General features: G+C 45.0%; 1 protein-coding gene across 1 annotated transcript in view; it reads right to left on the bottom strand.

The window, feature by feature from the left end:
- The window catches only part of gcm2 (glial cells missing transcription factor 2), a 74339-nt gene that overhangs the window by 19840 nt on the left and 28446 nt on the right, over positions 1-26053 (bottom strand). Inside the window, exon 3 of the mRNA XM_068050363.1 lies at positions 24829-24941. Coding sequence (XP_067906464.1) covers positions 24829-24941 — 113 coding nt within the window. The remainder of the gene's footprint in view (positions 1-24828; positions 24942-26053) is intronic.

Here is a 26053-nt window from a genome sequence, read left to right as displayed (position 1 = left end):
ACAGACTGACTTTTTGTGACTCGTGCACCTCAGAATTCTGCAGTTGCTCTCCATTAAAGTAATACTCTGCTTTTTTATTCTTCCTGCCAAAGTGAACAACTTTGCATTTTCCCACATTATACTGCATCTGCCAGATTTTTGCTCATTCACTCAACCTATCTATATCGGTCTGCAGCCTCCTTATGTCCTCTTCGCAACATACCTACCTGTCTTTGTGTCATGTGCAAATTTAGCTACCATGCCGTGGCTCCCCTCATCTAAGTCATTGATATAAACTGTAAAAGTTTGAGGCCCCAGTTGGTTGTCGAGTGGGGGGCACACTTTAGCAGATTGTTCACTGAGTGTACATGCTATGCAGTTTCTGATGAGCTCTTCTATGTGGTGATCTATTGCTGGCCACCAGACTGCTTCACAGGATCATTATTTCATCTTAACGACACCTTCATGGGCAAGATGCAACACCCGTTGCAAGACAGTTGTCATCAAACAATGCAAACTCATTGTGTACTCTGTAGTATGGAACCAGTTCTTCCTCTATTTTGCGATGCCAGTCAGTTTTTGGGTACTGGCTCACTTTCTGCAGTATGCTGTTTGCCGCCGGCTCTGCCTTCAACTCCTCTCACATCACAAGATTCGCGATCACATACAAAATCACTGCAACTACGTAGTCTTCGATGCTGCAAGTCACTTCGCTATCACTAACACTGTCTGTGATACTAGTGCGGCTTAGTATGTCAGCTACTTGATTGTGTGAACCTGCAAGACACTCAACCTCAAAGTTGTACTGATGAAGGCGATCAGACCATCGGTCGATGCGTGGTGGTAGATGACCAGATCCTGACATGGCTAACAATGTAGTCAGCACTTGGTGATCAGTACGGAGGGTGAATTTCCTGCCATAGAGATACATGTGCCATTGCTCACAAGCGTAGATGCAGGCTAGTGCATCCTGCTCTCCAGTGCAGTATTTGCGTTCAGTTTTTGATAACGGGCGTGACGTGTACGCAATCGTTCATTTGTTTCCTGCTATGTACTGTCAGAGTACAGTTCCTATCGCATTTCTTAGTGGGAAAGTATATTTCAAATCCAGAAATCTATCTGTCACACAGAATGGGAGGATCTCCCGGCAATGACAGGAAAGGCGCTTGCGCCGCTAAATTTAAATTGCTCACCATCTTCGTCTGCAGAAGTTATGTTTCATACCCCAAGTATGAAGAAACTAGACTCACAATTTCTGTGTGTGTCGGCTTTATTCAAGATGACTGCCCGGATCTGTCTTAGTTTCATTTTTGGAACCACGCTCCCTCAGGGTTGACTGACAGCATAATGAGCAGTCTTACAAACACAGCACAGAGTAATCAATCACTCAGCAATCAAACACAACATACAAAAGGACCTAATCATAAATTTAGATTCTAGCTCTGTAACAAAATAAAAATGTAATTCCATAAACTGCCTTTTGTCTAATACCTGATTACATGAGCATCAGATACTAATATCATAACCGTTTTCTTAATAAGTTTGCAGTACAGCACAAGAAAATCAAATGACAAATTAGTTTAAAAGTTTCACGCGGCATTGATGAGTTAAGTCATAATTTTCATACAAAAGCTATATAACTGAGAATACAGTCACTGGTATATATCTGGTGTATAACTCACATAATTCAAGGGAGAAATTAACAAAAATACCAACAAATGGAACATGATATTTGACTACATCTGTGCACATGGCAAACAGATGTCAGCTTTGTTCAACAAATGGGGCCAGATTTTCCACTGTTCCTCGTCATGGATGAAATGTGTCAAAGAGTCATAGGGTCGTACAGCATAGAAACAGGTCCTTCGGCCCACCACGTCCATGCCGACCATGATGCCTATCTATACTAATCCCACCTGCCTGCATTAATTCCATATCCCTCTATGCCTTGCTCATTCAAGTACCTGTCCAGATGCCTCTTAAATGTTGCTACTGTTCCTGCCTCCACCACCTCCTCAGGCAGCTCATTCCAGATACCCACTATTCTTTGTGTGAAAAATTTACCCCTTTAATCCCCTTTAAACCTCCCCCCTCTCACCTTAAATCTATGCCCTCTAGTTTTACTCACCCTTACCATGGGAAACAGACTCTGGCTATCTACCCTATCTATGCCTCTCACAATTTTATATACCTCTATCATGTCCCCTCTCAGCCTCCTTCGCTCCAGGGAAAACAGACCCAGCCTATCCAATCTCTCCTTTATAACTCAAGCCTTCCAAACCAGGCAACATCCTTGTGAATCTTTTCTGCACCCTCTCTAGCTTAATCACATCTTTCCTGTAGTGCGGCGACCAGAACTGCACACAATACTCCAAATGCGGCCTAACCAATGTTATGTACAACTGTAACATGATGTCCCAACTCTTGTACTCAATACCCAATATCCAGTCACTTTTTACAAAATATTGCCAACCTTAACACTGTATCATTCTGCTTTCTCCTTCCTTCTTTTTGACTTTCAATGCACATGTATAATCATATAGTTGTTTAATAGTACAGAACTTGAGTTTTGCTGAAAATAGAGACATGTTGTCGAAGCTTTTCGTCTTGCACTCATCAGGACAATCTGAAAGAATAACCAACGTAAGGGAAAAGAACAACTTATATGCATGAGAAGAGAGTGCTAATTGGTTGGCAAGTGAATTGGACACAAAGCAATTGGACAACATTTGCTAAATGATCCACAGTGTGCTAAGAATTACGTTGACAACCAATTTCAGATTGTCAGTAGGGCTCGCAGTGTGGCGCATTTGCATGTACTGTAAGCTACATATATTAATACACAGGGCCCTGTTCTTTACAGACAGAAAGAATACTTACAAACATTGCGTCTGTTTCAGCTGAACAAAATAAGTGACAGCCATTCGCTGGTTCATTCCTCAGGACAATGCCTTGACCAGAGTCAAGTTGCCTGGTTTAAATTTCAAATAAAGCTTGGCAGTTAACTGTCAGTCACCATAAACCGGTACATTCTCCATGGCAACACCTCTACCAATCAGAGTTCACTTGCCAACCAATCAGTACTCTCTTCTCATGTTGTTTTCCCTTACATTGGTTATTCTTGCGGATTGTCCTGATGTATGCAAGATAAAAAGCTTCAACAACATGTCTCTATTTTCAGCAAAACACATGTATAATCCTTTCAGACAGTCCTCTTTTTACTTTGATATTGTTGTCCCAAGTATAATCTTTCTTCAATTTATTTTTCAAAAAGATTGGTCAAGCAGGCTAATACAGCTGGACCTCATTCCCCATTTGCTCCCTTGTTGCTAATTAGAAGTAATAAAGGGAGAAAAAATACATGCCACCCCTTCTCGTATGACACGTCTTATTGCTCCTGGTGCAAATGTATATGAGCGGTGTCAAGAATTGGATGAGACCTGCACCCTTTAACTGTGTCACATCCCAGGCTGAAGAATCACACCTGAAGTCACAGATTTAATTTTATCAAAGATTTAACAAGCTTTAATAAAAAGACTTCTGTAGAGTTCTTGCTTACTGCTGCTCACTACAGCAGCATACGCTTATCTGAACTTACAACAATCCCCAGATCAGGTGTTTTCCTCAAAACACTGAGTTCCTTTCAGTTTCACTTCCAAGTACCATATAGTATCTAATACTCAAACCCACACATACAATCATGACAGTGTTGTATAAGTAATTTTTTATATTAGATGTATAATTTTTAACTTTTAATCGAGACAGCTTTTTGTGATCAAGATGGATAGTTTCTGGGAAGATTAAACCCGAGTTAAGATTTTCTCCATTTTTATGAATCCATTCCACACAAGAATTGCAAACCTCACAGTTGGATTAATAACATTTTTTGCAATTGTATTAGTTGCAATCTGGTTACTTGGGAAGTGTGAGAGGAGTATTATCACAGGAATATTGCTCCTAATTGTTTAAATATTCACAAAATTTGTATGCAGACCTATCACTCTCAGCTTGATAATTACTTTTGCTTGATAGCTTGTGAAAATGTACAAAAAATTTTGGTATTAATATTTTTCTGCTAAAGAACATATGAGCATATATGTTACAACAATTATCAAAAAGGAGCAGTATGTTTGAGGGAGTTGGTGTGGTGGTAGACCAGGCTGAAGCAACAGCTCTGGGTTTATTATTGGGGTATTTTACTATGTTAAATGCTATATAAATGCAAGTTCAATTCAATGCACTGAATATTGTGATAGAGATGCCTCAAGCAGATGAAAGAAATTGGCAGGTGGTTTGAGACTTGGCTGCTCGCACCACTTTTTAGTGACCATTACAGAGATCTCAATTGGAGGCTTTGGAGCAGGTCATCCTCTCTACCTCAATTATTGACCCGGAGTTTGCAGTTAGCTATAAAAGGAACAGTGCTCACCAGGAATAAAAACAAGAAATGCTGGAAATACTCAGCAGGACTGGCAGCATCTGTGGAGAGAGAAGCAGAGTTAACGTTCGGGTCAGTGACCCTTCTTCAGAACTGACTCTGCTTCTCTCTCCACAGATGCTGCCAGACCTGCTGAATATTTCCAGCATTTCTAGTTTTTATTTCAGATTTCCAGCATCTGCAGTATTTTGCTTTTATTTTAGTGCTCACCAGGAACGTGGTGGGGCTAGCAACAGCATGGCTCTTTAACTAATTAGACTGAAGAATCCTCACTGAGCCATACAGGGCTAAATTTTCATTATTGGGGTCGGGAACCTGACACCCAGAACATTTCCGGGACACGGCACTATTATTAAATGGAAATCACTTCATTGATCTGGGTGTGAAGCCTGCGCCGGATTAGAGGTGCAAGAAGCGTCCTAGAGGCAGGAACACATAACTGAGGGCAATTTTTTTTAAAAGCAGCAGCCATAACTGGGCTGCTGTTGCCTTCAGTAATGCAGCACTAGGGAGATTGGAGGATTTGTGTGGCCATGGGCATGCATATCTGGGTGGCACCCCACTTCTCTGATGCCTCCCTGGAGACATTCATTGATGCAGCGGCAGAGAAGAGAGAACAGTTCTTTCTGGCCTCAGGGAAGAAAAATCCACCTAGCGAGACCACGATGGGATAGATGGAGGTGGCCACAGAGGGCAGCTGCCGGGAATCCACGAGACAGACTTGAGTCCAGTGTAGAAAAAGGTTCAATGGCCTCTTGAGGTCTGGTAAGGTGAGTGGCCAGCGTACCTGGTTCATTGGGCACCAACTCTCTTAAGCACCAGAATGCACACGAGCTGACCTTACAGAATGTCTGTAGTCCTCCCTCACATTGTCAGAATAAGTGAACGGTCGCAACACTGAGACACAGCCATGCTCACATATGGGGCGACATTCAGATGGAGACATCACTGAGGGGGCCATCAGCACACATGCATGTCATGCTGGAAGAGATAAGAGAGGACAACCTACTTATGAATCTTTCTCCTCTCATTCTACAGGGCGGCACAGTGGCGCAGTGGTTAGCACCGCAGCCTCACAGCTCCAGCGACCCGGGTTCAATTCTGGGCACTGCCTGTGTGGAGTTTGCAAGTTCTCCCTGTGTCTGCGTGGGTTTTCTCCGGGTGCTCCGGTTTCCTCCCACAAGCCAAAAGACTTGCAGGTTGGTAGGTTAATTGGCCATTATAAATTGCCCCTAGTATAGGTAGGTGGTAGGGAAATATAGGGACAGGTGGGGATGTGGTAGGAATATGGGATTAGTGTAGGATTAGTATAAATGGGTGGTTGATGGTCGGCACAGACTCGGTGGGCCGAAGGGCCTGTTTCAGTGCTGTATCTATAAACTAAACTAAACTAAAAGAGAGCCCATAATACATGGGAAATGGCCAGATCAGGCAGCTCCACATGCTGACAGCAGTAGAGCAGGTGGCACTGGAGATCGTCAGGGTGCCATTGAGGCATTTGGTGGGGGATGGCAAGACAGGAGGACATAAGCAATAGGGTCATTGGATAGCTCTTCCTTGAGGTGAAGGGCATGAAGGAGACTCCTGCCCAATGTGTGCTATAAATCTTAGACTACTGTCATCTGAAGGGGTGGTTGTGCTGAGGCACGTGTTGAGAAGGACCAGTTCTCATTGCCATTTTCTTGTGCCCCCCGCAGGGTCAGTTGCAGAGCAGGACCAAAGTGGACCTGGTTTATCAGTGCCATCATCCTCGACTGGGCTGGGGGGAGGGAGTCAATGGAACCTGCACCGTCACATCATACCTCAGCGCCTTCCACCACCACAGCACACTCACCCCAGTTGGGTCACATATTAACATAGAAAGGGGAGCACTGGGTGAACCTCATAGCACATGAGCAGGAGGAGGAGGGTGAGGCAAAGTCACCTGTAGCGGTCCCCCTCAGAGGACGGAGAACAGTCACAACGATGCTTCACTGGGCAAAGAAGCAGGGCCTCGGGTGTAACAGACAAGGAGGGCCTTCCTCGAGAACCAGACGCAGATAAGTTCTTGTTTGTCGGAGTTCCCTGAGGCCTTGAGGAGCCATAGGCAGACAGTGGAGGAGTCCATGCAGCTCATGTGCTCTGTCATGCCTCAGGGATTCGATTGTATGAGCTCCTCCATTGAGAGATTGGGCAACCTCTTAAAGAGCCATTCGCAGGACCACTCTGATTGGCTGCAGGAGCAGCAGGCTGATAAACACAGTAAGAGTGAAACTTTCTGTAGCATTGACTGCAGTGTCGCTGATGGCGCAAAGATGCTTGGAATGGATGCCAGCTGCATCCCAGTCGGAGGCTGCTTCCAGAACCACGGGCCCCAGGAAAGGTCCTAGCAGCAGAAAAAGAAGCCACCACTCCGGGGCACCGCTGTTATACTTCGGCTCCTCACTCCCACCGACTCAAGAGCTATCTGTATGCCAGCGCACTGTGACAGAGGCAGGCCTGCATGACGCAGGTGCAGCAGTCACGGGCACCTCCAAGATGAGGATGGAAGCCACAGGCATATCAGCCGGAGGCAGAGAGTAGAGAGCAGGCTGTCTCCACCTCATCCTTTGCCACAGGCGGAGCATACTGTAGAAGTGTTAGTTAGAGGAAGGTGCCATGATGTTTAATTCACTTAATGGGTCCCTGAGTGCTATTGTCTACATCTGGATGTTATTTTGTTTCCTTCACAATATCACTTCTTAATTTCACGACTCAGACAGGTATGTTGTTGATATCTCATCTCAAAAGGGGGATGTTGCATTGTGGGGAGTGTGGTAAGGACTTTGGCCCTCAGAATGTTATGTACCAATGTCTTATGATGTTGGACAATGGTGGAAGGAGGAACTCTCCATCTGCATGCTCATGGCTGCCAATGGAACCTCGCAGTTAAGGGTCATTGCACTGAAATAGCTCTGTACGCTGGAAGGTGAGCTTTGGGGTCATCAGCTGCTAGGGCTTGGGGGTGATCAGGTGAAGCGTTGCTGAATCAGTGTGGCCCTTGCTGCCATACCCACCTGCAGTTCACCATGAGGTCTGGCACAGAATGGCCTGGCATCATCCACTGCCTGGCCGCATGGCCAACTCTGGAGTGATCTGTTCCTCCTCCTCTTCCTCCTCCCAGTTCTTCTCCGAGGTGGAGAGGCGTTCCAGCTTCTCTTCCTCATCCATCGCCAGGCCTCTTTCCAGTGGCATGTTGTGCAGCAGACGATCACGATACAGGAGACACTGATGGCTCGTACTGGAGCGCACCACCTGATCGGACAAGGCAACAGAAGTGCATCTTCAAGAGGTCAATGGTCTGCTCAATGCAGGTCCTTATTAGGACATGGCTCTGGTTGTGGTACTTCGTTCCATCCATAACTAGGTTTTGAAAGGGTGTCAGGAGCCACCTCCTTAGGGGATAACTCTTATCCCTCAGCAGCTACCCATGGAGTATGGATGCGGGTCTGAAGCGGGGCAGCACCTGGGACTCTCTCAAGATGAAGGAGTCATAACAGCTGCCCAGGAACCAGGCACAGACCTGCAAGCTTTGCTTCCTGTGGTCACAGATCAGCTGGCCATTCAATGAGTGGTAGCCTTTCTGGCTGGTCTGTCAGTGCCTTGATGACTATGTGGGTGCAACCGATGAGCCCTGGATCTGAGGGAATCCATCGATGGCAGCAAAGCCCAATGCCCTCTGTGCCTGTGCAGGTCCATCTGTGTCAAAGTGGATGTAGTCCTCCACCCTCCCGGATGTGGCAACTGTGACCTGCCTGACTGCAAGATACCACCTAGGTCCACAGCTGATCCCTGAAATGACCCGGTTACATAGAAATTACCTTGACAGTTGCAGGTAAGGGTATGCCATAGAGACCGCGAGGCCTCAGGTCATTGTAGATCAGAGCATGCAGCTTCAAAACCATCTGCCTGGATAGGCCTAGCCTCTTACGGCACTAGCACTCTGTCATTTGCAAGTTGCTGACTCTTGGGTGGTAGACCCAATGTCATCCCCCCTTGCAGCCCCTCTCTGTTCTCCTCTGGCCTCCTGCTGTCCAGCAAGTTGCGTCTTCTGAAGCTCATCCTGGCTGCTGTGGCCAATGTTCCCATCTGAACTCACTCATCTGGGCTTGGTGTGTTCAGTAGGCCTTCTCCTGCCAACCCCAGCTGCCCAAGTGATGTCAGTGGTCTCATGTCCCTCCCCAGATTTCTACCACTCACCACTGAGCAAAGCAAGTCCTACAGCTGCAGCAATGGCCACTCTGTGGCACTTTTGGAGCAGCTGAACTTTGTTTTGTGCCTCTGCATTTTTTAAATAAGCCCTTCTCACAGCCCTGATTCCCCCCGCAGTGTTCATGACTTGTACACCCTGCCATGTTCCTGACATGGCATTATCCACGTTCCCTTCCTTTAAAAATTGCAAACTTCTGCTGAAAAACCTGTTAATGAGCTCTTCAATGAGCTCAACTGGCACTCAATTGGAGGTGTGCAGGGTTGTCGTTCCATCCCTGCCAGTGTCCCTTTAAAAGTGGTTTCGCGTTCCGGAGGCAGTGGGACCCAGTGCCAACCAGCGAACATGCGATCTTTAAATCGCACACGCATTTGCTTCCACCCCCAGTGGGGCTTTAAAACTCTGGCCTGCAGAGTCTAAACCAGGAAGTTTAACCAGGATTACAATCATAGAATGGATACAGCACAGAAGGAGGCCATCCAACCCCATCACGCCGTGCCAGCTCTCTGCAAGAGTAACTGAGACAGACCCACTCCCCATCCTTTCCCTGTAGCCTTGCAAATCGTTTCTCTTCAGGTGCTTTTCCAATTCCCTTTTGAAAGCCATGGTTGAATCTGCCTCCACCACATGCTCAGGCACAGCATTCCAGAGCCTCACCACTCGCTGTGTAAAAATGTTTTTCCTTATGTCGCCTTATGTTGGTTCTTTTGCCATTCACCTTAAATCAGTGCTCCCTGGTTCTCGACACTTACACCAGTTTCTCTCTATCGACTCTGTTTTATCCCATCATGATTTTGAACACCACTATAAAATTTCCAATCAACCTTCTTTTTAAGGAGAACAACCTCAGCTTCTCCAATTTATCCATATAACTGAAGTCCCTCACTCCCTTGAACCAGGCTGGGCCTTCCCAGTGTCAAGGCCCATGGCAGGCCTCTGCCGGAGGCATTTTCCTACACCCCCCGCCACGACCCCCGACGTCGGAGGGGGGAACTGTAAAATCCAGCCTATTGCCTCTCCTCGTTTTCCTGCCAAAATGTATCACTTTACACTTCTCTGCATTAAATTTCATCTGTCACGTGTCCGCCCATTCCACCAGCCTGTCTATGTCCTTGAAGTCAATCACGATCCTCCTCAAAGTTCACAATACTTCCAAGTGTTGTGTCATCTGCAAATTTTGAAATTGTACCCTGTACATCCTAGTACTGACGCCGAACAGTTCACGCAGAACACTTCAACTAGATTTTGCACCTCCAATTCTTACTCAGGACAGCTGACTTTAGATAGATTGTGAAATGAAAGGAAGAGAAGCATTTACTGTGAAACACTGTATACCTTCCTCCAGTCCGAGAAACAACTCTTTGCCACTACTCATTGTTTCCTGTCACTCAGCTAACTTTGCTTCCATGTTGCCACTATCTCTTTTATTCCATGGGCTTCAACTTTGCTGACAAGACTATTATGTGGCACTTTATCAATTGCCTTTTGGATGCTCACGTACATCATATCAATCGCGTTACCCTTACTGACCCTTTCTGTTACCTTATCAAAAAACTCAATTAAGTTAGTTAAACACGATTTGCCCTTAACAAATACATGCTGTCTTTCCTTAATTAATCCACATTTGACCACATGACTGTTAATTGTGTCTCGATTTATTGTTTCTAAAATTTTCCCACTACTGATGTTAAACTGACCGGCCTGTAATTTTGGGTATATTCTTACACCCTTTTTTGAACAAGGGTGTAACATTTGCAATTCTCCAATCCACTGGCACCATCACCAATTCTCAGGCGGATTAGAAGATTATGGCCAGTGCCTCTGCACTTACTTCCCTCAGTGTCTTCAGATGCATTCCATCCAATCCTGGTGACTTATCAACTTTAAGTACTGCCAACATTTCTAATACCTCCGCTTTATCAATTTTTATTCCACCAGTATCTCAGCTACATCCTATTTCATTTTGACTTTGGCAGCATCTTCTTTCTTGGTAAAGACAGAGGCAAAGTACTCATTTAGTACCTCAGCCACACCCTCTGCCTCCACGTGTCCATTTTCGGTCCCTAATTGGCCCCACCTCTCCTCTTACTACCTTTTTACCATTTATATGCCTATAGAAGCCATAAGAACATAAGAACATTAGAAATAGGAGCAGGAGTAGACCATACAACCCATCGAGCTTACTCCACCATTCAATACAATCATGGCTGACCTTCGGCTTCAACTACACTCTCCTGCCAGCTCACCTTGATGCCCTGAGAGACCAAAAATCAGTCTAACTCAGCCTTAAATATATTAAAAGCTGGAGCATCCACAACCTTCTGGGGTAAAGAATTATAAAGATTGAAGAAATTTCTCCTCATCTCAGTCCTAAATGATCACCCTCTTATCCTGAGACTGTGCCCCCTCCCCGAGTTCTAGATTCCCCAGCCAGGGAAAACAATCTCTCAGTGTCTACCCTATCAAGCCCCTTTGGAACCTTGTATCTTTGTATCTGTCAATAAGATCATCTCTCATTCTTCTAAACTCCAGAGAATATATACCCAATTTACTCAGCCTCTCATCACAGGTCAACCGTCTCTTCCCATGGACCAATCTAGTGAACCTTCACTGTAGTGCCTCCAAGGCAAGTATATCCTTCCTTATCTATGGAGACCAAAACTGCACACAGCTGGCTGGATTTAGTGAAGCCGGCAGGGTTCTCAACGCCAGGCCAAAAAGGCAGTGGGAAACCCGCCAGCCATTTGGAGCTCCCCCGGCTCTATTTAACAGCGCCTGGTCAATTAACTGTCCACGAATGGGGCCCACCCCTTTAATGATGGATCCAGCCTTTCAGAGCTGCCAGCCAGTCAGAGGGCTGGCAGCTCAGTAGTATTGGCAGGACCACCAGGAGCAGTAGCTACTGATGGTGGTGCAGGATGTCTAGGAACTAGACTCAGTGCTGGAGACCAGGACACAAGGTAAGTGAGGCGGGGTTGTCAGGGCCAGTTCGGCAGGCCGTCAATGAGGGGAGGGTGGGTATTGAGTGCAGGGGGACTGGGGTTCAGGGAGGTGGGTTGTTTTCTATTGGGGGCCATCCATAGGACACAGATTGCCCAAAGAGGTGGGGGCTGCCCCCTCCAAGCCCACAGGAAGGTCTCCTCATTTTACTAGGAGACTTCCCTGCTTGCAGAGGCCCCTCCCCCACCACTAGCTTAATGCCAGCAGCAGGGTGACGAAGCCCTTAAGTGGCTGATAATAGGCCTCTTAACGGCCTCAATTAGCCTCTTGGCGGGAAGGCCGTTGTCAGCCTATCCCACCCCAACTAAATTGACGTGTGACAGGAAGATGACGGGCCCTCCGCCTCCTGCCTCCAGCCACAACTCTATGGGATCCCGCCTCCCCAGCCTATCTCCGGGAGGCCCAGTATATCCAGTCCAGTATTCCTGGTGTGGTCTCACCAAAGCTCTGTACAATTGTAGCAAGACTTCTTTATTCCTGTACTCCAATTCCCTTGCAAAAAAGGCCAAAAATGTTATTTGCCTTCCTAATTGCTTACTGTACGGGCGGCACAGTGGCGCAGTGGTTAGCACCGCAGCCTCACAGCTCCAGCGACCCGGGTTCAATTCTGGGTACTGCCTGTGTGGAGTTTGCAAGTACTCCCTGTGTCTGCGTGGGTTTTCTCCGGGTGCTCTGGTTTCCTCCCACAAGCCAAAAGACTTGCAGGTTGGTAGGTAAATTGGCCATTATAAATTACCCCTAGTATAGGTAGGTGGTAGGGAAATATAGGGACAGGTGGGGATGTGGTAGGAATATGGGATTAGTATAGGATTAGTATCAATGGGTGGTTGATGGTCGGCACAGACTCGGTGGGCCGAAGGGCCTGTTTCAGTGCTGTATCTCTATCTCTATCTATCTCTAAACTGTACCTGCATACTAGCAATTTGCTGTGTTCCTTGTACAAGTACACCAAGTCCCTCTGAACATAAACATTTACAAGTTTCACGCCTGTTAAAAAATATTCTTACAACCAAAGTGAATAACCTCACACTTCTTCACATTATACTCTATCTTCCACCCTGTTGCCCAGTCACTTAACCTGGCTATATCTCTTTGCAGCCTCCTGGAGTCCTCACAATTTTCATTCCCACCTGGCTTTGTATCATCTGCAAAACCTAGATAAATTACTCTTTGTCTCTTCCTAAGTCATTAATATAGATTGTAAATAGCTGAGGCCCTAGCACTGATCCTTGTGGCACTCCATGTGTCACAGCCTGCCAATTTGAAAATACCCTATTTATCCCTACTCTTTGCTTCTTGTCCATTAACCAATCCTCTATCCAAGCTATTACATTAAACCCAACTCCAGGAGCCCTTATCTTGCATCCTTCTGTGTGGCACCTTGCTGAATGTCTGTTGGAAATCTAATTACTAAGTACATCTACTGATTCCCCTTTATCTATCTGATTAGTTACATCCTCAAAAACCTCTAATAAATTTGTCAAACATGATTTCCCTTTTTTAAACCATGTTGACTTTGTCTGATCATACTATGATTTTCTAACTGTATTGTTAAGACTTCCCCAATAAAAGATTCCAGCAACAACTGCTGTCAGGCTAACTGGCCTGTAGTTCCTTGTTTTCTCTCTCCCTTCTTTCTTGAATAACAATGCTCCATTTCCTTACATCCAATCTGCTGGGACCATTCCAGAATCTAGGGAATTTTGGAAAATCATAACCAGTGCATCCACTATCTCTGCAACTACCTCTTCTAGAACCCTAGGATGTAGGCCATCAGGTCCTGGGGATTTGTCAGATTTTAGTCCCTCAAGCTTCTCCAATACTTTTACTCTGCTGATATTAATTACCTTAATTTCCTCACTCATATTAGCCCCTAGGTTACCCTTTATTTCTGGTATGTAATGTGTGTCTTCGCCTGTGAAGACAGACACAAAATATTTATTCAATGTCTCTGCCATTTCCTCATTTACCATGATAATTTCTCCTGTCTCTGACTCTAAGGCACAAGTTTTACTTTAGCTACTCTCTTCCTTTTGATATACCTATAAAAGCTCGAATGATCTGTTTTTACATTCCGGGTTAGTTTACTCTCATAATATTTTTTCCCTTTTCATCAACTTTTTCATGGCCCTTTGCTGGTTCTAAAACACTCCCAATCCACAGACTTACTATTATTCTTTGCAAGATTATAAACGTCTTCTTTTAATCCAATACTGTCCTTAACCTCCTTAGTAAGCCAGGATGGATCTTTCTTGCTGAATTTGATTTTTCAATTGAATATATTTTTGTTGAACATTTTGAATTGTTTCTTTAAATCTTTTGCACTGTTTATTTACTGTCATACCTTTTAGTCTATTTATCTAATCAACTTTATCCAGCTCTCCCCTCATACATATGAGATTGGCTTTGTTTAAATTTATGATTCCTGTTTGTGATTGGAGTATGTCATTGGAATTCAACTGTATTATGATCACTATTTCCCAGTGGATCCTTTACTATTAGAACATTAGAACATTACAGCGCAGTACAGGCCCTTCGGCCCTCGATGTTGCGCCGACCTGTGAAACCATCTGACCTACACTATTCCATTTTCATCCATATGTCTATCCAATGACCACTTAAATGCCCTTAAAGTTGGCGAGTCTACTACTGTTCCACGCCCCTACTACTCTCTGAGTAAAGAAATTACCTCTAACATCTGTCCTTATCTATCACCCCTCAACTTAAAGCTATGTCCCCTCGTGTTTGCCATCACCATCCGAGGAAAAAGACTCTCACTATCCACCCTATCTAACCCTCTGATTATCTTATATGTCTCTATTAAGTCACCTCTCCTCCTCCTTCTCTCCAACGAAAACAACCTCAAGTCCCTCAGCCTTTCCTCGTAAGACCTTCCCTCCATACCAGGCAACATCCTAGTAAATCTCCTCTACACCCTTTCCAAAGCTTCCACATCCTTCCTATAATGCGGTGACCAGAACTGCACGCAATACTCCAGGTGCAGTCGCACCAGAGTTTTGTACAGCTGCAGCATGACCTCGTGGCTCCGAAACTCGATCCCCCTACTAATAAAAGCTAACACACCATATGCCTTCTTAACAGCCCTATTAACCTGGGTATCAACTTTCAGGGATTTATGTACCTGGACACCAAGATCTCTCTGTTCATCTACACTACCAAGAATCTTCCCATTAGCCCAGTACTCTGCATTCCTGTTACTCCTTCCAAAGTGAATCACCTCACACTTTTCCGCATTAAACTCCATTTGCCATCTCTCAGCCCAGCTCTGCAGCCTATCTATGTCCCTCTGTACCCTACAACATCCTTCGGCACTATCCACAACTCCACCGACCTTCGTGTCATCCGCAAATTTACTAACCCACCCTTCTACACCCTCATCCAGGTCATTTATAAAAATGACAAACAGCAGTGGCCCCAAAACAGATCCTTGCGGTACACCACTAGTAACTAAACTCCAGGATGAACATTTGCCATCAACCACCACCCTCTGTCTTCTTTCAGCTAGCCAATTTCTGATCCAAAGCTCTAAATCACCTTCAACCCCATACTTCCGTATTTTCTGCAATAGCCTACCGTGGGGAACCTTATCAAACGCCTTACTGAAATCCATATACACCACATCAACTGCTTTACCCTCATCCACCTGTTTGGTCACCTTCTCGAAAAACTCAATAAGGTTTGTGAGGCACGACCTACCCTTCACAAAACCGTGCTGACTATCGCTAATGAACTTATTCTTTTCAAGATGATTATAAATCCTGTCTCTTATAACCTTTTCCAACATTTTACCCACAACCGAAGTAAGGCTCACAGGTCTATAATTACCAGGGCTGTCTCTACTCCCCTTCTTGAACAAGGGGACAACATTTGCTATCCTCCAGTCTTCCGGCACTATTCCTGTCAACAATGACGACATAAAGATCAAGGACAAAGGCTCTGCAATCTCCTCCCTGGCTTCCCAGAGAATCCTAGGATAAATCCCATCTGGCCCAGGGGACTTATCTATTTCCACACTTTCCAAAATTGCTAACACCTCCTCCTTGTGAACCTCAATCCCATCTAGCCTAGTCGTCTGAATCTCAGTATTCTCCTCGACAACATTTTCTTTCTCTACTGTAAATACTGACGAAAAATATTCATTTAACGCTTCCCCTATCTCCTCTGATTCCACACACAACTTCCCACTACTATCCTTGATTGGCCCTAATCTAACTCTAGTCATTCTTTTATTCCTGGTATACCTATAGAAAGCCTTAGGGTTTGCCTTGATCCTATCCGCCAATGACTTCTCGTGTCCTCTCCTTGCTCTTCTTAGCTCTCCCTTTAGATCCTTCCTGGCTAGCTTGTAACTCTCAAGCGCCCTAACTGAGCCTTCACATCTCATCCTAACATAAGCCTTCTTCTTCCTCTTGACAAGCGCTTCAACTTCTTTAGTAAACCACAGCTCCCTCGCTCGACAACTTCCTCCCTGCCTGACAGGTACATACTTATCAAGGACACGCAGTAGCTGCTCCACATTTCGATTGTGCCCATCCCCTGCAGTTTCCTTCCCCATCCTACGCATCCTAAATCTTGCCTAATCGCATCATAATTTCCTTTCCCCCAGCTATAATTCTTGCCCTGCGGTATATACCGGTCCCTGCCCATCGCTAAGGTAAACCTAACCGAATTGTGATCACTATCACCAAAGTGCTCACCTACATCTAAATCTAACACCTGGCCGGGTTCATTACCCAGTACCAAATCCAATGTGGCATCGCCCCTGGTTGGCCTGTCTACATACTGTGTCAGAAAACCCTCCTGCACACACTGGACAAAAACTGACCCATCTAAAGTACTCAAACTATAGTATTTCCAGTCAATATTTGGAAAGTTAAAGTCCCCCATAACAACTACCCTGTTACTCTCGCTCCTGTCGAGAATCATCTTCGCTATCCTTTCCTCTACATCTCTGGAACTATTCGGAGGTCTATAGAAAACTCCCAACAGGGTGACCTCTCCTCTCCTGTTTCTAACCTCGACCATTACTACCTCAGTAGACGAGTCCTCAAACGTCCTTTCTGCCGCTGTGATACTCTCCTTGATTAACAATGCCACACCCCCCCCCTCTTTTACCATCTTCTCTGTTCTTACTGAAACATCTAAATCCCGGAACCTGCAACATCCATTCCTGCCCCTGCTCTACCCATGTCTCCGAAATGGCCACAACATCGAGATCCCAGGTACCAACCCATGCTGCAAGCTCACCCACCTTATTCCGGATGCTCCTGCCGTTGAAGTAGACACACTTTAAACCAAGTTCTTGCTTGCCAGTGCCCTCTTGCGTCCTTGTGACCTTATCCCTGACCTCACTACTCTCAACATCCTGTACACTGGAACTACAATTTAGGTTCCCATTCCCTTGCTGAATTAGTTAAAACCCCCCCGAAGAGCACTAGCAAATCTCCCCCCCAGGATATTGGTACCCCTCTGGTTCAGGTGAAGACCATCCTGTTTGTAGAGGTCCCACCTACCCCAGAAAGAGCCCCAATTATCCAGGAAACCAAAACCCTCCCTCCTACACCATCACTATGAGATTACGAATTAGCCCTGCCTCATTACACAAGGGTGGCACAGTGGTTAGCATCGCAGCCACACAGCTCCAGCAACCCGGGTTTAGTTCTGGGTACTGCCTGTGCGGAGTTTGCAAGTTCTCCCTGTGACCGCATGGGTTTCCGCCGGGTGCTCCGGTTTCCTCCCACAGCCAAAGACTTGCAGGTTGATAGGTAAATTGGCCAATGTAAATTGCCCCTAGTGTAGGTAGGTGGTAGGGAATGGTGGGGATGTGGTAGGGAATATGGGATTAATGTAGGATTAGTATAAATGGGTGGCTGTTGGTCGGCACAGACTCGGTGGGCCGAAGGGCCTGTTTCAGTGCTGTATCTCTAAATAAAATAAATAAATAAAATATTAGATCTAAAACAGCCTAGTTGGTTCCACAATGTATTACTCCAGGAAATTGACATGGAAGCATTCTACAAACTCATCTTCCAGATTACCTTTGTCAATTTGATTGGTCCAGTCTATATGAAGATTATTTGGGACATTGGAACAGGAGTAGGCCTTTCAGCCCTTCAGACTTGTTCCGCCATTCAATTAGATCATGGCTGATCATCTACCTCAATGCCACTTTCCCATGCTATCTCCATATACCTTCTTGTCATTTGTCTCCGGAAATCTATTGATTTCTATCTTGAACATGCTCAGTGATTGAGCTTCCACAGCATGACATTGCTTTTGTTGCATGCTCCAATAATTTCTTGTTCAATGCTCTGTCAAATGGTTTAGCTACTGTCATGGGAGCCTATAAACTACTCCCACCAGCATTTTCTGACCTTTGCTATTCCTAATCTCCACCCTTAATGACTCTACTTCATGATCTTCTGAGCCAAGATCCATTCTCACTAATGTCCTTATGTCATCCTTTACTATCAGGGCTACTCTTCCTCCTTTTCCATTCTGCCTGTCTTTTCGAAATGTTGTGTACCCTGGAATACTTATTTCCCAAACTTGGTCACCTAGTAACCATATCTCTGTCATAGAGTCATAGAGCCAGAGAGTTATACAGCACTGAAACAGGCCCTTCGGTCCATCGTGTCTGTGCCGGCCATCAAGCACCTAACTATTCTAATCTCATTTTCCAGCACTTGGCCCATAGCCTTGTATGCTATGGGATTTCAAGTGCTCATCTAAATACTTCTTAAATGTTGTGAGGGTTCCTGCCTCTACCACCTCTTCAGGCAATGTGTTCCAGATTCCAACCACCCTTGGATAAAAAAAATTCCTCAAATCCCCTCTAAACCTCCTGCACCTTACCTTAAATCTATGCCCCCTGGTTATTGAGCCCTCCGCTGAGAGAAAAAGTTTCTTCCTATCTAACCTATCAATGCCCCTAATAATTTTGTATACCTCAATCATGTCTCCCCTCAGCCTTCTCTGCACTAAGGAGAACAACCCTAGCTTTTTCAGTCTCTCTTCATAGCTGAAATCCTCCAGCCCAGGCAACATCCTGGTGAATCTCCTCTGCACCCTCTCCAGTGCAATCACATCCTTCCTATAGTGTGGTGCCCAGAATTGTACACAGTACTCCAGCTGTGGCCTAACTAACGTTTTATACAGCTCCATCATAACCTCCCTGCTCTTATATTCTATGCCTTGGCTAATAAAGGCAAGTATCCCATATGCCTTCCTAACCACCTTATCTACCTGTCTTCAGTGATCTATGGACAAGTACATCAATATCCCTCTGACCCTCTATACTTCCTAGGGTCCTACCATCCATTGTATATTCCCTTGCCTTGTTAGTCCTCCCAAAATGCATCACCTCACACATCTCAGGGTTAATGGTGATTAGATCTAAACCATTTATCTCTATTTGTGAGACTCATTTATCTAACTTATTGTGGATGCTCTGTGCCTTCAGATAAATAGGCTTTAATTTTATGTTTTACTTCTATTCCCTGCATGGACCTTACTCGTTGTTGCCCTATTACCATTCGATGCTCTGTCCCTTCCTGTCCCACTCTGCTTGTCTTTACCCACATCATTACACTGTTCTATTGCCTCAACCTTTCTCTTTGGATTTCCAATTCTCCCTTCACCTGAACCCTACCCCTCAACCACCACCCCACCCCCCCATTAGATCAAAGCTGTATCCACAGCTCTAGTTCCATGTTTCTCCAGGACACTTGTTTCAGCCCAGTTTAAGGGGAGCCCATCCCAACAGAACAGCTACCTCTTTCCTGAGTACCGATGCCAGTGCCCCATGAATTGAAACCCCTTCTTCCCACACCACTCTTCAAGCCACACGTTTAATTCTCTAATCTGCTTGCCCCTATGTCAGTTGGTGCATGGCTTAGGTAACAGTCTAGAGATTATCACCTTTGAGATTCCACATTTTAATTTGGACCCTAACTCCTCAAACACTCTCAGCAGAACATCATTCCTAGTTCTAACTATATACCCAAGACTTTTCGATTCTCTTATTTGTTCACTGCCAGTCTCTTCTCATATTCTCTCTTTACCTCTCTATTTCCTTTTTCACTTCCCCTCTGAGCTATCTATATGCAGCCTGATTCTCACTTTTCTTATCAATCTAACATCTGTCATACGCATCCTTTTTGTGCTTCTGATCCCTGAAGGTAGCTGGACAGGTTGATAAGATGGTTAAGAAGGCATATGGAGTTCTTTCCTTTATTAGCCAAGGTATAGAATATAAGAACAGGGAGGTTATGCTGGAACTGTATAAATCATTAGTTAGGCCACAACTTGAGTAGTGTGTGCAGTTCTGGTCACTTCATTATAGAAAGGATGTAATTGCACAAGAGAGGGTACAGAGGAGATTTACAAGGATGTTACCAGACTGGAAAAATGCAGCTATGAGGAAAGATTGGATAGGCTGGGGTTGTTCTCCTTGGAACAGAGAAGGCTGAGGGAACATTTGATTGAAATGTACAAAATTATGAGGGGTCTGGATAGAGTGGATGTGAAGGGCCTATTCACCTTAGCAGAGAGGTCAGTGACGGGAGGCATAGATTTAAAGTGATTGATAAAAAGATTAGAGGGGAGATGAGGAAAACGTTTTTCACACAGATGATGGTGGGGGTCTGGAACTCACTGCCTGAAAGGGTAGTTGAAGCAGAAACCCTCAATTCATTTAAAAGGAGTCTGGATATGCACCTCAAGTGCCGTAACCAGCCGGGCTATGGACCAAATGCTGGAAAGTGGGATTAGGCTGGGTAGCTTGTTTTTACCGGCGCAGACACGATGGGCCATGTAGCCGCTTTCTGTGCCGTAAATCTTCTCTGATTCTGTGATTCATCTTACTTTCTATCCCTTTTTTCATCCAGGGATCTACCTTTTCCCTCATGGGAATGTACCTCGACTGTACCAGAACCATCTCCTCCTTAAAGGCACCCCATTGTTCAATTACAGTTCTGCCTGTCAATCTTTGATTCCAATTTAATAAAAGCAAAATACTGCAGATGCTGGAAATCTGAAATAAAAACAGAAAGTGCTGGAAATACTCAGCAGGTCAGGCAGCATCTGTGGAGAGAGAAGCAGAGTTAACATTTCAGGTCTGTGACCTTTCATCAGAACTAGCAAAGGTTATAAAAGAATTAGGTGTTAAGTAAGTCAAGGGGGTGCAGTTGGTGGGGAAGGGAACAAAAGGGAAGGTGTGTGATAGGGCAAAGGGCAGGAGAGATTAAATAACAAAGCTGTCCTGGGACAAAGCAAAGAGTGTGTTAATGCTTGTGGTGAAAAACAAAGCATTAGTCCAGAGAGAGTGTTAATAGCAGAATAATGAGCAGCTCTGTCTACATGAAAAACAGGCACATGGTTAAAAGATAAAATAAACTAAAATGAATTTAAAAAATAGAAAAAAAGGCCAGTCATGCTCTGAAGTTATTGGACTCAATGTTCTGTCCGCAAGGCTGTAGAGTGCCTAATCGAAAGATCAGGTGCTGCTCCTGGAGCTTGCATTGATGTTCACTGGAACACTGGAGCAGGCCAAAGACAGAAATGTGGGCATGAGAGCAGGGGCGGGTGTTGAAATGGCAAGCGGCCGGAAGCTCAGGGTCATGCTTTCAGACTGAGCGGAGGTGTTCCACAAAGTGGTCACCCAATCTGTGTTTGGTCTCCCCAGTGTAGGAGAGCACGTTGTGACCACATTGGATACAGTATACTAAATTGAAAGAAGTACAAGTAAATTGCTGCTTCACCTGGAAGGAGTATTTGGGCCTTGGATAGTGAGGAGAGAGAAGATAAAAGGGCGAGTATTAAACCTCCTGTAATTGCATGGGAAGGTGCCGTGAGAAGGGGAAGACGTGATGGGGGTGATGGAGGAGTGGACCAGGGTGTCGCGGAGGGAACAATCCCTTCGGAATGTTGACAGGGGAGGTGAAGGGAAGATGTGCTTGGTGGTGGCATCACGCTAGAGGTGGCGGAAATGGCGGAGGATGACCCTTCGGATGTGGAGGCTGGTGGGGTGGAAAGTGAGGACAAGGGGAACCCTGTCACAGTGCTGGGAGGGAGGGAAAGGGGTGAGGGCAGAAGTGCGAGAATTAGGTCGGACACAGTTGAGGGCCCTGTCAACCACAGTGGGTGGGTGAGGGGAATCCTCAGTTGAGAAAAAAGGAAGACATGTCATAACCGCTGTTGTGGAAGGTTGCATCATCAGAGCAGATGTGTTGGAGACGGAGAAACTGGGAGAATGGGATGGAGTCCTTACGGGAAACAGGGTGTAAGAAAGTGTAGTCAAGGCAGCTATGGGAGTTGATGAGTTTATAATGAATATTAGCAGACAGTCTATCTCCAGTGATGGAGACAGTGAAGTTGAGGAAGGGAAGTGTCGGAGACATGTAAAAGTGAGAGTAGGGTGGAAATTGGAAGCAAAGTTGATGTAGTTTTCCAGTTCGGGGCGAGAGCAGGAAACAGTACCGATATAGTCATTAATGTACTGGAAAAAGAGGTGAGGGATGGGGCCTGAGTCGGACTGGAACAAGGATTCTAATTTACTTGGGAGAGATCTGTTCTCACACCACTGAAATTGGCCCTCCTCCAATTAAATAGTTTTACTCCAGATTGTTCCTTGTTCTTTTTCATAGTTATCCTAAATCTTATGATACAACGATCAGTTTCCTAAATGTTTCGATACTGACATGTGATCCACTTGGCCCATGTCATTTCCCAGAACCAGATCCAACGATGCATCCTTTCTTGTTGGGCTGGAATCATACTGATTAAGAGAAAACTGCTGAACAAACTTCAGAAACTCCTTACCCTCTCTGCTCTTGGCACACTTACTATCACAGCCTATGATAAGGTGATTATAGTCCTCCATTATCACTATTCTATGGTTTTTGCACTTCCCTGTGTTTTCCCTGCAAATTTACTCCTCTATATCTTTCTGATCAGCCTATAGGATATACCCAGGTATATAAAGGTATCTTTTTGTTTCTTAACTGTAAACACAGGGGTGACGGTGGCATAGTAGTAATGTCACTGAACTAGTAATCCAGAGGGCAGGCTAATACCCCGGTGGAATTTAAATTTAATTAAATTCAGTCTGGAATTGAAAGCTAGTATCAGTAATGATGCCATGAAACTATCATCGTTTGTCATAAAAACCCATCTGGTTCATTAATGTCCTTTAGGGAAGGAAATCTGCTGTCCTTACCTGGTCTGGCCTACATGTGACTCCAGACCCACAGCAATGTGGTTGACTCTTAACTACCCTCTAAATGGCCCAGCACTCAGTTGTCAAAGGCAATGAGGGATGGGCAACAAATGCTGGCCTTGCCAGAGACACCCACATCCCATGAAAGAATTTTAAAAAGAATTCTGTCCTTGATCCCTCCAGGACATCCTCTCCCTCCAGCATTGTAATATTCTCCTCAAGCAATAGCGCTACGCCTCCTTTTTTTTCTTCCCTATCTTTCCCGAACACCTTGGGCTGAATTTTTGGACCCAATGGGTTCGAGCACAGAGGCGGGTGGGCACCAATTTTAGCACCGCTGGCCGGAGTGTCATCCATCCACAGGCCATTTTCATGGGGTGTGACATGGTTACCCTGCCACAAGCAGTGTGCAGCCAATTGAGCTATTTAAAGGCCATTTGAGACCTATTGTCAGAAGCCAAATGAAATTTTCTAGTCCCTGGAGGGCCTCCCGAAGGCAGACCAGTGGGGCCAGCACTCTAGGCAGGCTTTGGGGCCTTCCCCGCCTGCCAGGCTTCAGCTGCAGCCACAGTCCACCGTGTGTAGGGGTTCCCCTCTTGAAGCACCCATTCTCTCACTTACCTGAAAATGCACCCTGCTGCTTCTTCAGCACTGGGGGGCCTGCTATTGGCCCTACAGCTTTGAGAGCCCAGCCGCCGTCCTTAATTGGATGGAGAGCCCACCCTCTAGCCACTAATTGGCTAATTCGGGAAAAATCGCTGACGGGTGACTGTTTCCCCCACAGTCCAGGCTTCTGACCCCGATTTGACCCTGATATTGGGGTTATGAGGCCAACAGGGAAAAGCCTGCCCCTTGTATACAGGACTATTTAGTGCCCAGTCCTGCCCTTTTATGAGCCAGGTCTCCGTTACTGCCACAACATTCCTATCTGCACTGCAGGTCAGCAACCTTATTTACGCTTTTTGTGTTTGAGTATATGCACTGTAAACCTAATTTAGACCTTATTGCATTCTCTCTTAGTCTGAACCCACATAATGCCTTACTATTTCTTATTCTACTGCTATCTGACTCTCCCAATCCTTTGTGCACCTTGTTTCTCCTTTCTAATCCTACATTCTGATTCCCAGCCCCCTGCCAAGTTAGTTTAATCCCCCCAACGGTCCTAGCAAACTGTCTCATGAGGACATTGGTTCCAGCTCCGTTGAGGTACAATCTGTTCAGCCTGTATAAGTCACACCTCCCCTAGAGCCAGTGCCAATATCTCAGGAATCTAAAGCCTTCTCTCCTGCACCATCTCTCCAGCCGCGTATTCATCTGCTCTATCCTCCTATTTCTATACTCATTAAAAAATCATGTACAGAAAGTAAAATAAATAGAGGGAAAGAAAGATGGGATTGAGAGTGAAAACAGAGGCAGAAAGAAAAAGATTTTTGTTTAATCCAACATTAATTAAATTCTGAAGAAATGAGAGTATAAAATTAAACTTTCAGTGCCAGAGAGATTGTTTGGCAGTAATTATGATTTATCACAGTGTTAGAAATTCATTTACACCTTAATTCACAATCCCTCACTTTATTAGGCATGTTTAGTGGGTATCTAGTGGGTAAGTATGGCAACTTCACCTTCTTACATGGATTTCAATGCTAAGTCTCTTGGCAAGCTTTGTCTTGGCATAGCCTGTAGAGGAGCAGGGTAATTCAGACAGCAGCTTTCAGATTTCTGCATTTAACTGCACATATATGGACTCCGGAAGTTGCTGTCCAATTTACTCCATAATAATGGTGAGCACAGTTAGCATCGTTATTATTCTCAATGCAAAATTCAGGCAAAGTGTGGCACAGAGGACAGATAGAGAAATAGTATGATAGTTTGTCTTGAAAAAGATTGAAGAATGTGTTTAATATTTTCATTTAATTAAACACCTTTGTGTCTATTATAACTTACCTGAAAAAATATGGCTTTGGTATCAAGTCTCCAAAAGTTTGTAACTGGATAGCCACTGTGACCTCGACATGATATCAGTTCCAGTGCTGAGTTACAGTTCGGACACACTCTTTCTGCAAAACATGAAACTACACATTAGGACTATTGCAATTACAGGAACAGGGAACAGTAAAGGCCCGCTTACTATTTCAGTGTTGTTTCAAATTTACACCTGAGAAGTAATTTTTGAATTAGTGTTACCAGTGGAGAGCCTCGCCCACTGGCTGCATTTATCAAAGATTCAAACTTGTGTCTCAGCTTCCATTATCCAAAGCCACAGGGTGAGGCTTTTCACTAGAGGTTGAAATTCCAAGATTACCCCTCTAATTTCCACTAAATAGCATATAATCTATGTTAACAATTCAGTACAGTACTGAGAGAATGCTACAATGTCTTTTAGATGAGACAGTTAAAAAAAGATTCCATGCCATTATTTGAAGAACAGCAGGGAAGTTAGGCTATTTAGGAGTAAAAGCAGGAAGCACTTTTTCACACAAAGGGTGTGAAAATCGATACCAAAAGGTTGTGGATGCAGGATCAATTGAAATTTTCAAGATTGAGATTGAAAAATTATTAGGTAAGGTTATCAAGGGATCTAGTGTAAAGGTAGATAATTAATTTGAGGTGCAGACCTAACTGAATGGGAGAATAGTCATATGCATAAATGATGCACATATAGGCATAGAGAGTTTAATTTTGAAGTTTGCGGATGACACAAAACATGGCAACAGAGTAAGTAGTGAGCATGATAGTAGCTGACTTGAGGAGGACAAGATCAGAGGGATCTGACAGTGCAAATTCACAAATCTTTGAAGGTGGCAGGGCAAGTTGAGAGATGGTTAAGAAAGAATGGGATGCTTAGCTTTGCAAATAGGGCCATTGAATACAAAAACAAGGAAGTCATTCTAAACTTTTCCAAATCCTTGGTTAGGCCACAGCTTACATATTGTGTCCAATTCTGAACACCCCATTGTCAAAAGGTTTGCCAGGATGATATCAGGGATGAGGGAGTTCCATGTGGAGAGATCGGAGTCCCACTGCTGCAGGAAGATGCTGCGAGGTAAAGCCTGGTGGTCTCCTAGCAGAGTGGTGGGAGTCTTTCCTTTAGGGGCAATCCAGGGCCCCTGGTGGGCCCTCCCAGTGGGGATTGCCATGCCCCCCCAACCCCAGGAAGACAACCCCACCC

This window comes from Heterodontus francisci, chromosome 2 (genome assembly GCF_036365525.1).
Source record: "Heterodontus francisci isolate sHetFra1 chromosome 2, sHetFra1.hap1, whole genome shotgun sequence".
Classification (NCBI taxonomy): Eukaryota; Metazoa; Chordata; class Chondrichthyes; order Heterodontiformes; family Heterodontidae; genus Heterodontus; species Heterodontus francisci.
Note: the sequence above shows the minus strand (reverse complement) of the source record. Positions and strands in the feature narration are given on the sequence as shown.